The sequence below is a fragment of the Zalophus californianus genome, chromosome 15 (genome assembly GCF_009762305.2).
Source record: "Zalophus californianus isolate mZalCal1 chromosome 15, mZalCal1.pri.v2, whole genome shotgun sequence".
NCBI lineage: Eukaryota > Metazoa > Chordata > Mammalia > Carnivora > Otariidae > Zalophus > Zalophus californianus.
In genome coordinates, this window is record NC_045609.1 from 72,702,494 (window position 1) to 72,718,734 (window position 16,241).

Consider the following 16,241-nt stretch of genomic DNA (forward strand, 5'->3'; position numbering starts at 1 on the left):
ATTTGCTCAGTTAAATGCAGTCAGCCCGACAACATGCATCTGTTCATCTATTTGCATGTAACGTTTTCAGATAGATTTGATAATGTGGCTAGGGCTTACTTTGCTTTTTAAATTTTCTCTGAATCTGTGATAAAAGTAAGTAGAGTTAAATTCCTCTAAAGGAAAACACATGCCTATGTTTTCATCAACATACGTTGGCACTGGTGGTCCTAAGCTTACCTGTGCCTCTCCTTAGCCTGTTCCCTGAGTCCTTTCCTCTCCCACGGGCGCCTCCCACGGAACAGACACTTGGCACTCACGTGCACTCTTATATGCCTGTTTGAGGAAATTATTTCTGTTTGAGCTCGATTTGTTCTGGTTTGTTCTTTAATGATGCAAATGGTTTTCCCTAGTTCCGGGACTACTGTGCTATCTGCTTAAGATGGGAGTGGCCTGGATCTCCAAAAGCATTGGAAAAGTGCAATTTAGAAGCTACTTTCTTTGAAGGTCATTTTTTGAAAGTTTTATTTGACAGAATGGGAAGAATTCTTGATCAGGTAATAAGCTTTAAAATACTAATTTTCACATGATTTTGTTAATGGGTGAATGTCTAGTTTTAGTTTAGATCTTTAATAAAGTAGTTTTGTTTTCTTAGTTTTTCCACTAGATGACTTTTTCGTAAAGCTTGATTGCCAGCAAGTGGTGCGTTTCTGATGCATTCATTATATTCGAAACCTTTATTCTGCCTGATGGCTGTTACGTAATCATATATTTTACTTCTCATTATAGACCGTTCTCTTAATAACCTCCACACATTTTGGAGGTGATTAAAATGCTTTCCTTGCATGACGTAGAAAACCTTTTCTTTTATTAGTGGAGTTCGTACAGATACAAATTGAGTCAACCTTGTAAAGTTCAATTCAGACGACCTTAAATGTCATTTCAAATTGAATCCTGAGCACTCCGGTCTCATTAAAATGACAGAACGATATTAGATGAATCTGCTTCTTCAGATAAAGAACTTATGAAAGATACTCATTTTCATAAGGGGGAGATGAAATGAAAAAGGTAAATTTACTTATTCCAAGGTAGACAAAAAGCACCATCAGCTGGTATGTTGCTGTGTGTGTATGTCTGGCTGTCAGGAGAAATGAATTTGGGATTACAGAACCCCTCCCGCCCTCCCTCTCTCCTTGACACATGAACAAAGTGAGGCTAGAGCTTTGAAATGCTTTACACCCTGGGATATACACTTGAAATACAACCACCTGGCATAATACTTGCCTCAACAGAGAAATTTGACTTAACCAATTTGGAATTAATTTAAAATTATATATTAAAGTACTTGTTCTTTTTTAGCATTTTAGTTAAATATTTATGTGAGCATAGGGAGTTGTAAAAGAAATTTACTCCCTAAGCAGGCTGTCTTCAATTCCCAGAAAGCCAAATAAAGAAATTATAATTTAAGAAGTATTTCACGGGGTTAGACTTCAGTCAGTACTGTTTCTGATAGTAATCAGTAAAGAGATAGAGTAAGTCCTTTTTTCTTTTAACCTCTTAATAGCAAGTGCTGTATTTCGCGTGTTTGGTTGGTTGGTTGGTTGGTAAATCCAGCTCTTGTAGGCATTAGGCCGTATACACGTCATATACCTCTCGGCTGTGGAAGCCCCCTGGGTAGCGGGGTTCATCAGTTCATTTTGTTCTTTGTGCTGGTTTGCTAAGCTTCATTTGGATCTCGGGTATTTTTCCCTTTAGTTTATGGAGTGCTGACATAAAAGGATACTTGGAGGCAGAATATCCTGAAATGCTTTGAAGTTCTTTTTATTTCAGCAGCTAGCACGTCACAGGGCAGAGCTGATTCATGCACGCTGTCTCCACCATTCTTCTGTAACGCTCAGTGCTGGGCAAGACTGACTTCTGGTCATACTTTGTCAGGGAGGATCCCTAGTTGCAGTTAATGCGACGTACAGCTGGTTCACTACAGGCCCCAGCCTCAAACCTTTGGTCTTAAAACCCTTGATTTTCCAAGCCTTTTTTGGTAAGAACATCATGTAGTCAGATCTCAAAGACAGTCATGAGTCCTGGTGTGCTAAGCGTGCTTGGTTTAGTTTCATTTTCTCTCTTTTCTAAATGTGTTTTGGTGAGGAGGATGTTTGCCTGTATTTTCTTAATATAGAAATAGCGTCAGGGTAACCAGCCTGGGATTAAACATTTACTACATATAATTTAGTGAAGTAGCTAGTTTCCTGCATGTATAATTGAGAAATTATGAAATTGTTATATATAATATATAATTATATGTATTATATATTATATACATTATTATAAATGAGAAATTATTCATAATACTGTCATGTTGTCACAATGTTAATTTTTCAAAAATACCTTATAACACAAACATTTAGTATTATTTGTGATGATTTTATGAAGATAGTAAAATGCTGAGGTCCATAGGCAGAATGTAAAGAACACCATGAAACATGTAGGGAGGTAGGTCCAGCTTCTCTCTGCCCCAACAGGGAAGAGTGTGATCTTGGGCAACTGTGCCCCTTGTCACATTTTCTTCTTGTTAAGGTGAAGCTGATGGTACTTGCTGTAACCTCCTACATAGATTTGCTTGTAAGAATTAAAATGAAGAAAACAATTTAAAATACTTTAAAAAGTACAAAATCTTGTTAAGTACAGGAGTTTTTAGAAATTTCAGAGGCTATCATACTATAATTTTGACTTAATATCACTAAATCATATGATTTTGGCTATCTGTAAATTTAGCCTTTTAGGAGAAGGGTTGAGACTGAGTTTTCTGGTGACGCAGTATGTATGTTTTTTGTTTTGTTTTGTTTTGGGGTGTTTTTTTTTTGTTTTTTTTTTTTGGTCATTAGTATGCTTTTAAGTCAAAATTTATTGCCCTAAAATTCAGGCCTTAAATTTAGTGTGAGCTCAAAGATGGGCCAAGTCCATTTGATATGTCAGAAAAATCTGGTTAGCTTTCGTTTCAGGTGAATACTGTATGTAAAAGTAGAAAATAAATCCAAAATAATAGATATAAGCACTTACTGTTAACCCAGGAAAGGGTTATTCATATTAAAGAAAAAAGGCCAACTTGTTTTAAAGTTATTACCATTATGAAGTAGAGACCATTTCAGAGAGAGAACAATTTCTGTGTAGCTGAGATTTGTTTTCATTTTCACATTAAAATATAATCTGAGTCAGCCTTAAACTTCTTAAACAACCAAGAACATAGATTCTTGTTCACATAAAGCTAAAAACCGAAGTAACACCCTGTAAGGAAAATAAAAAGTTTAGGGGGCAACTTATATCCCTGCTGAAAGCCAAATTCTCTTGACTTGTTGAGGCTCCTATAAATGGCAGAATTTAGTGACCTAAAAATCTGAACTACCAGAAATCAAGTCACATACAAAACTGTACTAAAGTTGTATTTTAAGTGATTTTGTTCACATGCTTTACCAAATGCATTCTTCTTAAAGATTTTTAAAGATGTTTCCTCTGTGCCTAAAATACAACTTCATGTGAATTCATTGTTTGTTATGAAGTGAGTCCTGGAGGCTATATTCTGTTGCATATATTGTCAAGCTGGAGAATATGCTCTTCAAATTACCCTTCCGTAGGAATAGTATCTCCTTTCATTTGTCTTGCTTGAGGCTTGATTGTGAATAAGAGTGACTTAGGGATCGTTTTTCTTCGTTCAGAAAATCCATGTTCACAAATCTCATGGTAAAAAAAAAAAACAAAAAACAAACCAACCCGTTACAGTTGGACTTCTAACACAGGACTTGTGGTTTCTCCATGTCACAGGACTTTCGCTCTCTTTTGGCACATGCCCTAGCATTTGTTGTCTTCCAAATGCCAGTGTTCACTTCTTAATTGGTGTTCATTGTATCAAGGGTTTATTTTTATTTTTTTAAAGATTTTCTTCATTTATTTGAGATAAAGCGAGAGAGAGAGCATGAGCAGGGTAGAGGGGCAAGCAGACTTCCCGCTGAGCAGGGAGCCCGACTCGGGGCTCCATCCCAGGACCCCGGGATCATGACCTGAGCCAAAGGCAGACCCTCAAACTGACTGAGCCACCCAGGTGCCCCATATATCAAGGGTTTAGCAGCTGCTCAGTGAATGGAGTGAAGCAGGCAGAGTCTGTGGTTAACATTCACTCGTCCCGAATCCCTTTTCTCTTCCCCAGCCTCAGCGCGGGTTACTCACTCGCCTCCAGCCCTCCCACGGAAGTCAGTTTTGTCGCAGCCACTCGGTTTCCTTTGGCTGCTTAGAAGAAAGCTGGAAGGAATGAGATTTCTGTTGAAAGTTCTAGGCATGATGACAGCAACTGTTTTTGTACAGTGTGCCTTTTGCTTTGATTTTGATATAGTCTGTAAAGCATCTCCAAGCTGTTTTTTTTTTTTTTAATATTTTATTTATTTATTTGACAGAGAGAGAGAGCACAAGCAGGGGAAGTGGCAGGCAGAGGGAGAAGCAGGCTTCCCGCCGAGCAGGGAGCCCGATGCGGGGCTCCATCCCAGGACCCTGGGATCATGACCTGAGCCGAAGGCAGCCGCTTAGCTGGCTGAGCCACCCAGGCGCCCCTCCAAGCTGTTTTCTATGTGGAGTAAACAGATTAAAAATAAAAAAACTAGAATTCAAGTAAAATGTGATACAACATGCAAAAAGATGTGTGAGGAATTGTACCCAGATGTATAAGTGTTTTGGGAGCATTAATGCTCTTGTGTAAATGAAATGATGCTTGTCTGTTGTAATCACCATTTTGAACCTCTTCATTCACTGTGAGGCATGTGGTGGTCATTTCTATCCCCAGGTACTCTCCTTCTGCTGAGAAGGTTCTCTGGTGTATCTGACTTTATTTTATTGCATACATGCTCTTGATAATTGGCAGTAGTTGAATAATCTAAAAGATGAAAAATATCGTTTCTAAAATTAGACTACTGTATTTTGAAAGATCTTAATAGTTCCCTTTCTATCTTTGGTCTTCTACTCAGTGTGTCCTATGTTGCTGTTATTAATGTTACATATGACACTTCAGTGAGTTTTGATGACCTCTTGAGCACTCATTACTTAGAACAATGTGAGTAAAACAGAAGCATTATGACTGTGTTACATATTTGTATTTTTCACATATCTATATGCACGCTTTTTTTCCCTCCTGAGTTTTAGCACTGTGATATATGTACTTTGACTAAGACGGTGAGAGCCAAGTTAGTTATCAATGTTTTCGTTGTAGAAGAGCGTGTGGAGGGAGGAATAAGACGGAATATTTTCCTTTCCTGAAAAGACACATTGAAATGGTAAATGAAGTGCTCAGGTATATACATTATAAATAATGTCAAATGTCTTTTTGTTTTCTACCTCTTCATTAGCCATATGATGTAAATTTACAAGTCACCTCCGTGTTATCTAGACTTTCCCTCTTCCCTCATCCACACGTACACGAGTACCTTTTGGATCCTTATGTAAACCTTGCTTCTGGCTGTAGATCCCTCTTCTCTGTCATCGTCAGGGTGAGTTCTTAGTTCTGTTTATGTTCTCTCGGATTGATGAAACCTGTGATACACATGTCCATTAACGTTCCTTACCATTGTATGTGCTTAGAGTCACATAATGGGAAATACTACTTGTGTACTGTCAAGAAGTCGTTATTTTACTCTAGCATGTGGAGAAAAAAAAGAAAAATCCATTCTTTTAAATGGTAACATTTATATTTTAAGGAACAGGTGTGAGGCCTTTGCCAAAATCGTTAATGTGAATAGTGAAGAGTGACATTCTTCATTTAGTAATAGGAAGTTGAGTGTCTTTTTTTAATCCTGGAAATCCCTGTGTAGTTGGTTTCAGGAACGCAGTTCCTTTTGTCTCTGATGCAGGTTGTCGGAGACCTGATGGTGCGAATTCAGCGTATTCCAGACTTTACTCCCAAGCTTCTGTTAGTCAGAAAGCGATTGCTTGGCTTGGAACCTGAAGGCCCTATGTAAGCCAGCGTTTTACATGTTTTTGATCTAAACAAGTCACCAAAGCTTGATGAAATGGTAGTATCTTGAATTGACTTACTGTTTGCTTTCCTTTTACCAGCATTGACCACATCACTTTGCTAGAGGGTGTGATCGTGTTGGAAGAGTTCTGTAAGGAACTGGCGGCAATTGCATTTGTGAAATACCATGCTTCCTCCACACCGTAATAGCGTCCTCCAAGGGGCTAAGGGAGCAGAACTGTAGTGTACATTTCATCAAAAAAGACTCAGCTTCACCCAGCCGAGAGGATAAAAAGCCTTTTTAAATGAAGTACTGCTGTAAACTGGACAGAACCATTAAGAACCCATTGAGTGGACATTCTCAGTAAAATGTATGATGTTGTTTTCATTGGCTTTACCGTAATGGTTCTATATGTAAGATTGCACGTCCTTGAATCCAGGATACAATCAAAGGAACTTCAGGAAAGAAGCATTTCTAATGCCTGTGTGAAAAGCTGCAAAATTTCTGATGTCATGACTTTGATGATATTTCTGTTATTTTAATATCCTTTTAGGTAGCAAGGCATTTTGACATTCTCTGGGACTCAAATGCTTATATTCTTTTGGATTAATAAGTAGCAAAGAAAAAAAACGAACTAATTTTATAACTTTTTAAGGTCAGAATTCTTATCAAACAAAATATGGAAAAAAACTGTAAATGAGAAAAAATACAATTCAGAAACCATCAAATGAGTTAATAGGAGATAAAAATGTGTAGAGCACCATTAACTTTCTTCAGCTTTTCTAAGAATAACAATTTAATATGATGAAGTTCTTGATTAATATATATTTTTTAAAAAAACGTTCTTTTACTCTTGGTGCACATAGCCATGTTAGTGATTGATTTTCACGTATGGGTCCCAGTATATTTAAACTGTCATTTTTGCAACAATGTTGAATTTGTGCTCACCATTGGTAATGTTTGCTGAAATAGTATTTTTTTAAGCTAATGAAAATATATTGGGTTGCGAACCTTTTTTTTTTTCCTTCTGCTCCTCTCTGAAAGTTGCTTTATAAAAATTGCTTTATAATTTGATTTCTTACTGAAATGCATGGTAGTGTCTAGGCGGGAACGGATAACCTTTTGGCAGCAATCAAAATGCCAATGGGCCTCCTCAGTGTTTACAGTTGTTTGTTTTTTGGTTTTTGTTTTTTTTTCCATTTTGTTCAGTCTTTTGTTTTAAATGATTCTAAGAGATTTAAAAGGAAAACCAGTCTGTCCTGTTTACGTGTTAAGGAATTTGGGTCAATTGGGTCTATATGAAGGACTGTGTGGTAGTTCAGCAGAGCTGTGCTGTGCACGGCGTGCTTCTCCTAGATTTACAGAATGCTGTTTGCTGATCCACTTTCTACTCCTCCTTTGAGTGATGCTTGTCACTCAGATGTTGCTTTTAAGCTTTCTTCTTCCTCTCCTCCTCCTCCTCTTCCCGTTGAAATGTTAAGCAGCAGCGCTTTGTGCTTTATCTCTCCATTTGCTGAAATTTGCGGGGAGCGGACTATCAAAATTTCCAGCTTGGAAGGAGGCGTCGCTGCTCCTTGTAAGAAGTTGTTTTATGTAGCGTGTTTGCGTATGTACATCATGTGGCGTGTGCATAGAAGCGCATTTTACACCTTCTGCTAATTTTGTTGTATTTTTCTGATTTATAGTTAGTTTTGGCTATTTATTAAGAACAAAATAGCAAAAGATTATGAATATTCTTGGCTCTAGAATGCTTATCAATGTTAAGACTACCTTTCTAGTTTAATGCAAATCTTTGTTAGCTCAGTCTAAGCACATTTATTAAGCGCAACAAGGAAAAAAACAAAAGTGGGAGATGGTTACTTTGTGCGTGATTTTCTTCAAATGATTTTTAATGACGGGAAAGCATTGTTCAGTGCTCTGTATTTATTGACCAGCCCACGCGAAAAACACTGCAACATTTCCATTTTTAGACATGGCTGTAGTCAGTTACTTTGATGTAGGTTTATTTAAAATAAGGCATTAAGAGATAGTAGATACTTCTTAATGTTTGCGCAGTGCTCAATGGGTGTATTAGCAATTACCTCTCAAGCCAAATACTATTTTATCCTTGATTTCGCAATGGGACCTTACAGCTAATACATGACACCAAGCTCAGAAAAGCTTTAACTTTTATATTTGTGTGTGTGTGTATGCTGCTTCTTAATTTTCCTAAGTTATTGTAATGATTTTGATCTGTAGTCAGCTAAAGCTTAAGGTCTAAGTTGTTTCTCTTCTGAGCTTCTCTTTCTTTCTTCTTCCTGTTTAGTTCAGACAGACCTAGAGCCAGCACAAGTTCTCACAGTGAGTTGGATTTGTCAGTGAAACAATGTGCTACTAGTCTATGTCATACTGTCTTGTGAAAGCTGAATATTTCTGTTACTCAGTACTTGCAAAACAGTGACTCAAATGCACTGTGTTGGGTGGAAAGTAGCACCTTAACAACCGATTGCCATAGCAAGTTCCAAGATGAATGTTAGCCCTGCTTCACATCAGTATAAATAGGTATGCACATTGTTTTTAACTTTCTAACAGTATAGTCTTTGACTTTATTTTTAGTAATGAGCCACCTTCTTCACTTGCTAGAACTCAGATTTGTCCTCAGCCAATTATCATTGTATTACTCACATTCTAACTATGTAATGTTCTCATAATGTATCTATCTGTGCAATATGGAAGCTATGAGAGGATTCATAGCCCTTTGGTTTAATTGTACATTATTATGTGTGTGTACATGTGTATATATGTGTGTGTGTGTGTGTGTGTGTGTGTGTATATGTATATACACACACACACATACACACACACACACAAAAGGACCAAAATCCTTAGCTTGCTTACATTGTTGCTAGTGTAAAGATTGTTACACTTAATTTTACGGGGCACAAATTATAGAATTACTTCATAATTCATGGTGACATATTTCCATAAATTATCACATTAATATACAATTCCCATTTAATTATGAAGTTCACAAGTATTGACAGAAGTTGCAGTCAAGTGCTAAAACCACAAATTATATGGCAGTTATATTTTGGGTTGTATAATTAATCAAAATATGCATGTCATTGTGACACTTGATATGTTAAAACATGATAGATAATCATATTTCTGGGCCCTGTAAAATAGTGTTACTATAATACTCTGGCCTCCTGCCTTGTTTACATTAAACAAAGGATATTTGGTAAATTTTTCTATTGAACATTGTGTAGGTTACTGACAGTATTACCAAGGCCAGAGTTCTTGGGCCGTCTGTGAAGAAAAACTCTTCAGATGGTGATTGTGTACCTACTATTTCTTCAAAAGGAGGTTGTGATTAAGTTCAACTTTTTGTGCTAATGATGCATGCAGGACTAAGAGGGATAATCCAAAAATAAATAATGTAATTTAAGCAAAGTGTCTTATATTTTTATAGAATTCTAATTGAAAACATTTTATTCACTGATAAGCCTAACACAGTAATTCACCATACACAGCAGGGTATGGTACACATTGGGGCGCCTGGCTGGCTCCGTGGGTGGAGCATGAGACTCTTGATCTAAAGGTCGTGAGTTCAAGCCCCCACATTGTGTATACAGCTCACTTAAAAAAAAAAAAATATGACACACAACAGTTCATGGGTCACTATAGCATTGATTCCAGGGAGAGAACAAGAAGGAACAGAATCAGAATATTTGTGGCAGGGGAATGTATAGCTTGAAAAATCCCCCTGAGTGAGCCTCATTATATACCCTACACCCCACTCCTTAATAACCACATCCTTAAAGGAAGGAATGTTTATACAAGTCTTAGAAAAACAATTCATTATAAGCATTATTTCTTAACATATCTGTAACGCATATAAAAACTGTTTTCTTTAACTGGCCCGTAAAGACAATTAGACTCTAGGCTTATTCCATCCATTTGAATATTTGCCAAAGTGCCCTGATCGGAAACTGAAAGAAACACATAATACATAGTGCAGTCAGGGAGAGAAAAAGCGTAATTATTAATCCCACCTACCCAGGATCTTTCAGCCACTGTTATTCAAAATAGTTTTAGAAGGACTTAAAAGAGAACAGGTTGAAAGGATGTAGGGAGGTAGGTTTAGACGTTGAGTTGAAATTACCCTTCTTGCCTTGAGCTGCTATAAAAGAAAAACTGCATTTTAGGGATGTATAATCAGATCCCTCGTCCAAAAACCTGGTTGAGACTGCTATTCACTAAGAAATTTGCAGTGTTTCATCTGGAAAACTTGTTATCTCAAGGGAATTTAAAGAACTGACATAAAATTGTTAAAGTCAAAATTTTGGGAGAGTAACTCTCAAAAGTTACATCTCAAAGCAAACAAAAAATGAGCCAGCAGAAGCACTGCATGACAGTTTGATGCCGAAGGATCCATGGATGGAAGAAGTGGAATCGGTTTTAGTTGGTCTTAAGCCGGTTAGGAAAGTTGTCGCTCATGGGCCTAGCTCTTAGGAGACTGGCTTTTAATTTTACTTGATCTATACCTGACTGCCATTCAGGGAGATCCATCAAAGCCTGTTTCGTGTACACTCACCGCTTATGGTTTGTTGTGTGCATCAGAGATTTTTCTGTGTTACAGTAGCATCTCTGAACATGTCAAAAATATGCTGTCAAAAATAATAATTTGGTTATTCAACAAATAACCTACTGAGAACTTGGGATGAGCCAGGTTTTAAGGTGCTAGAAACACAAGCAATTTCTGTCCTCAAGAGGTCACAGTCACAGGTGAAGGAATTCTGGTGAATTCCAGCCCCCACTGGTGAATGCTGTTAGTACCCAAGTGTTGTGAGAGCACAGGCAGAAAGAAGTAGTGTTAACCCTTGAACAATGCCAGGGTGTTAGGGATGCTGATCCCCGCCCCCGACCCCCCGACCCCCGATCATGAAGTAAAAAAATCTGCATATAATGTCACAAAAATTGTCAACAGATATTTTCTGTTATGTATATTATATACTGTATTCAGTATATAAAGTAAGCTAGAGAAAAGTAAATGTTACTAAGAAAATCATAAGGAAGAGAAAGTATATTTTCAATACTACAGCCAAAAGATTTGTAAGTGGATGTGTGCTGTTTAAGCCCATGTTGTTCAAGGGTTTACTGGTGTTGGAGATCACCTAAACGGAACTAAAACTCAAGTCTTGACTGAATTACATTCTTACTTGGAACTAGAGGTATGCTGGATATTGTGAGAAGTCATAACCATAAAGTCAAGTCAGCGAGAAATGGAACACGGTTCTCTGTCCTGTTACGTTTATCACAGGTAACTGTTTTGTTTCACCTTCTTCATTCTGAGATTGGTATAAAGCACCAGCCCAAACAATTGTGCTTTGGGGCCCATATTTTCTCAGTTGGTGAATAGTAATAAACTGTTCTGATTTAAATGATCTCTTTCTAGAACTATTACATAGAAGGCAAAAAGTCAACTGAAATCTTAAAACCAAAAGATTTAAGTAGGCTTCAAAAATGACCTGAACATTAGGCATAAAATTTGGTTTAGTAAAATATTTGTAGAACCAAACGTTTCTCCTTGCTTTAACTCAATGCTTCCTTGACCACCATTCTTTTTTGGGGCACAAGATGGCTGCATATCCGGTTGAGAACCAGCTGGGTTGACAAAGACAGGAGAGGTGAATTCAGAAGCCACAGGCTAGAGATGGGAGATGGATGAAATGTCTAAACCTCCACTGGTTCTCATTTCATAACTCCCACTCCTGAAATTTAAGGCTGAGGTAAGGCTACAAGGCAGGACAACCTAAGGGTCATACCTGCCAGGGAGCAAAATGAAGAGACCCGACATGTTTCCCTTCCTACCCTCAGTGATCTGGAGGTAGCCTCAAGGAATTACCTGGTCTCCCAAGGGTGAGTCTGAGGAATTAAAAGAAATTCAGCATGTTTTGTAGTTTTATATTTTGATCTTACTCTTCACTCTAATTAGACTAGTCAGTATATCAACCAATAGAAATTTTCTTTTTAAAAGGGTGGAGGAGGCGGCATTTAGGTAATAATTCTGACTTTTTAAGATTTTATTTATTTGAGAGAGCGAGCGAGCATGAGTGGGGGAGGAGCGGAAGGAGAGGGACAAGTAGACTCCGCGCTGAGCGCAGAGCCCAACGCAGGGCTCAGTCCCACAACCCTGAGATCATGACCTGAGCCGGTATCAAGAATCAGATGTCAACCTACTGAGCCACCCGGGTGCCCCAAATTCTCTTGACTCTTGATGACTAACCAAGTCCTGACATGAAAGGAGGACCCAGTAGGACGGCCAGAAACTCAAGCACTACCATGGTTACTTTGCTCTCATTTGAGGAGGTGAGGGCAGGGAAAGAAGGAAGACATCCATTGACGTTTGTAGCTGTTTCCTGATGGTACTCATGTTGTTAGGTGCATTCATTTGCATGGTGATCATTCTATTAATTCTTAACAAAATGTTTAATTCCAATAATGTGCCAAGGGCTTCAGGGATAATATTCAGGTTAGAGAATCCAAACAAGCCAAGAACACATCCTGGGTCTAACAGACCACTGTTTTTCAAAACACATTTTTTTAGGTTGAGAACTATAACCAGAATTGCAAAGCGTGAAGAGCTAGATGTGGTTCAGAAAAAAAGCAGGTGACACGCCCAGCCTGTGAGAGTAGGGAAGACAAAGCAAAGGCATCTCCAAGTCTGTTACTGCCTCAGGCCTGTAATTTATGAGTAAGGAATCATAAAATCAATTTCACTGTAATGCAGACAGATGAGATGGCATACAAATTCACTGTAGTCTGGATGAAGTTATATTTCAAAGCCCTGAAGATGAGATTCATTTATGTAATAACATGAGAAATGTATTTCTCATGCCACTCACAAATGGAATAGCATGTTGGGTTTTAATTGATTAGACTTCCCCAGAGAACCATGTACTACTGAAGATTTCTAGAGGGAAACAAATTAGCAATTCCTTAAACATTATTCTTCCATGTTTAAAACATGCTTTCTTTCTTAAATCTCTTTATCCTGTTGCTCTTATCAACAATGTAGCAAGTCCCAGAGCATTTGATGGCTCTCAAATCTTTGTTGGCTGCTTCAATTATTAGTGTCCTGCAATCTTTGTTTCCATTCCGTTTTAGAAACTATTAGACAATAGATCATCTTTTTCTTAAGTTGAATTGGTGGTGGGTTCCCACAGAAATGGAAATTGAGGAGAAACCATGTACTATTAAGATATAAATATTAACCCAATAGTTCATGTACCTTTGGACTCCTTGACAATAAACAGGTTCCATTTTATAAAGACTTGCATTCCCCCTAAAATGATCCAATGTGATGCAGCCACAAGTAAACTTTTCCCTGAAAATACTGTTGGCAAGAGCACATGACTCATTGGAAGTTGGGTTCAAAACCACATCCTAAAAATAATAAGCCATAAATGCAGATGTGCGTAGCAATTTCTGAGTGTTTTCTTTGGAATTTGACATTGAAATAAAAATAATTTTGCATGATTCTAAATGGTTGGAGTGTTTTCATGCATAGCGTATAATACAATTGATAGTCATTGAGTTGGGTATTTCAGATAAAAAGCTGATATATATCTTGCCAAGTAGTGTTGCTCATTTATTATCATTTTTATTTCAATAGAAAGAAAAAGATGAGGGAAGTGTAATTAATTTGACATAAATAATTCTGGGCTGAGCATTTCACTGTCAACACCATTCTGAGGCCATTATGAAAAGTTCTTTGTCCTCATACAGTATGCCACTGCTATACTTTGTGATACAAACACATTGTATTTTGGTCTTTCCTCCAGTAAATTATGTGATCACGCTAATGCCGTTAACTCCTTAGAACAGAGATCCTCACTAGTGGCCTGTTTTGGTTAAGAAATGCTGGACAGATGTACATGCTGAGTTTTTCTACTGGTGTCTGGATTATATTTGGAAAGACCTTGCAAGTTTCTCAGACTCTGCATTTTATATATATATATATACATATATATATATATACATATATATATGTATATATATATATTTTTATCTGCAAACACTTCAGAAATCCCCACATCACCACGGAGGCTGATCCCTGCCTCTTACCATGATTAAAAAAGGAGAAGGTATTTCGCACGGGTAGGTAAGCTGCCCTCATTACTTCTATTCATCAGACCACTGATGGCAAGAGGCTACTCCACTTAGACAAAGGCAGAGCTCTGCCTTCCTGATAGAACTCTCCAGAATGATCCTGCTTGGCGTGGGAAAAACTTTCTAGCGAGATACATAAAACACTATAATCAAGTGCTATGTCTGTAAACGTTGAGGTCTGAGGTCCAAAAGAGATTGTTTGTCCCAGGACTATAGTAACATCATCCATGGAGCTCAACCAGTGTTTACTAAAATCCCACCTGGCTATGAGAAGGAATTTCAAGAAAGTGCCTGTCTTTGAGAGGTTTGCTTTTCAAAGTAAAGGTTGATAAGGCAAGTTCTGTGCAGGTTATCAAGCTGTTGTCCCTCAGTTCCAAATCTACTCCTCTAATCGTTTTTATGATGCTGCGCTAGGATCCCACAAACTAGATTTCTCCTTTACCAGCCGGCTTTCTACTCGGTTTTGTCGATAAGGGTTTCTACAGGGAGAAGGGGAAACAGGAGGGGCGGGGGAGGAACTTTGAGTTTGCTTGCTGTTCCTGACCTGTTACCTCAGCACTGGGTTCAGCCTCTGTATTCTTTAAGCTCGCCTGGCGACAGCATGGCAGCGCTTCCCTCAGAGGCCCAATTCTCAGCTTTCTTTCCAGAGCCTTCCTCCACGCTACCTGGGGTGTAACCCCTGCCTCTTCCCTTCGCTGTCTCAGCCCCGGGTTCCTGTTTCCTGGGTTAGTATTAATGGGTGAACTCAGTGAATGACGCTTTTTCCTCGTTCAGCCCTCCTAACCTTACCACCACTAATTCCCATGTTAAATTCCCTCTCCTGAAATGCGTATGACATAGTTTCTATCTTCCTGACAGGACCCATCTCAGTATCTTCCATTATCAACCCCAGCCTAGGGATGATAGTCTGCACAGAGCTTTTCAAGGATCCTGATGCTTCCCTCATTAATAATCTTTCTTAATAGTTTAATGGAGACATTGCCCCTGGACCCCATCAGGAGCTATGGTTGGGTATTCGTGCCCCACATAAATCCACATCCCTGTCTCCCCTAAGTCTTTGGATTAGTTTTCGACATGACACCAGGAAACTATGGCATCTCAACTCATTGAATGTAGGCCACTAATGAGAATACATTTCATTGAATCAGCCGAGAAAACCCCTCGGGCCACTCGTGGCTGGGTGAACTAACACACTCAATCCAAAGTCAGGTAAATACATCCCAGTCCATACATTTGACCTGACCGAATGTTCTATTTTATCTTTGTTTGACTCTGTTCCCAATAAAGCTATGCCCCACCTCTTTCCATACTGTCCTCTTTGGAAGCAAGTGCATAGCCCACACTTTTTTTAAGTAAACTCTGTACCCAACATGGGGCTTGAACTCACAACCCTGAGATCAAGAGTCACATGCTCCTCTGACTGAGCCAGCCAGGTGCCCTTATAACCCACACTTAAGAAATGGGGAGTTATATTCTATCTTCTTGAGGCTGGAGAGACTACATAAATTATTTGGAATTCTCTAAGGAAAATTTGCATCCTCCCTCCCATTTATTTGTGCAATCATTTGTTCAATTTATTTACTTATTTATTTAGAAAATATTTATTTATTTTTGAGAGAGAGAGTGCCTGCATGCACACAAGGGGTGGGGGAGGGGCAGAGGGGGAGGTAGAGAATCCCAAGCAGACGCTCCACCTAGTGCGGAGCCCGATGTGGGGCTCAATCTAAGGACCTGAGCCAAAATCAAGAGTCAGACACTTAACCGACTGAGCCACCCAGGCACCCCTATTTGTTCATTTATATCAATATTGACTCATGGATATTTATTTTATACTTTGGGTTATCCAGTACTGCTTCATTGGTTTGTTGCTCAAATTATTCCGGTCCGGCCATTGGGAACTCTTTCAATCGGCTCTTCTGCTCCTTTGACATCCCCCATCCAGGAAAGGGTTTCTGTCTGTTTTTGAACATGTCCTTACTTACTGGCACTGCAAGATGCTCCAAGCTCACCTCACCCATTTCCTGCCCCAAGCCTGGAATCAGCAGTTTCTTCAAGGAGCACCAGGGCCATTTAAAAAATTGAGTTCTGCAGCAATGCATTGACTTGGCATGGTGCTTT

At 38.6% G+C, this 16,241-nt stretch overlaps 1 protein-coding gene across 3 annotated transcripts in view; it reads left to right on the plus strand.

The window, feature by feature from the left end:
• Positions 1-13,450, plus strand: part of FAM160B1 (family with sequence similarity 160 member B1) — a 38,234-nt gene extending 24,784 nt beyond the window's left edge. For all 3 annotated transcript variants that reach the window (XM_027596970.2, XM_027596971.2, XM_027596972.2), the window contains 4 exons: positions 393-536; positions 5,364-5,504; positions 5,865-5,968; positions 6,070-13,450. In XM_027596970.2, the coding sequence (XP_027452771.2) occupies positions 393-536; positions 5,364-5,504; positions 5,865-5,968; positions 6,070-6,175 (495 nt within the window). In that variant the 3' untranslated portion in view covers positions 6,176-13,450. The remainder of the gene's footprint in view (positions 1-392; positions 537-5,363; positions 5,505-5,864; positions 5,969-6,069) is intronic.
• Positions 13,451-16,241: the final 2,791 nt, after the last annotated feature.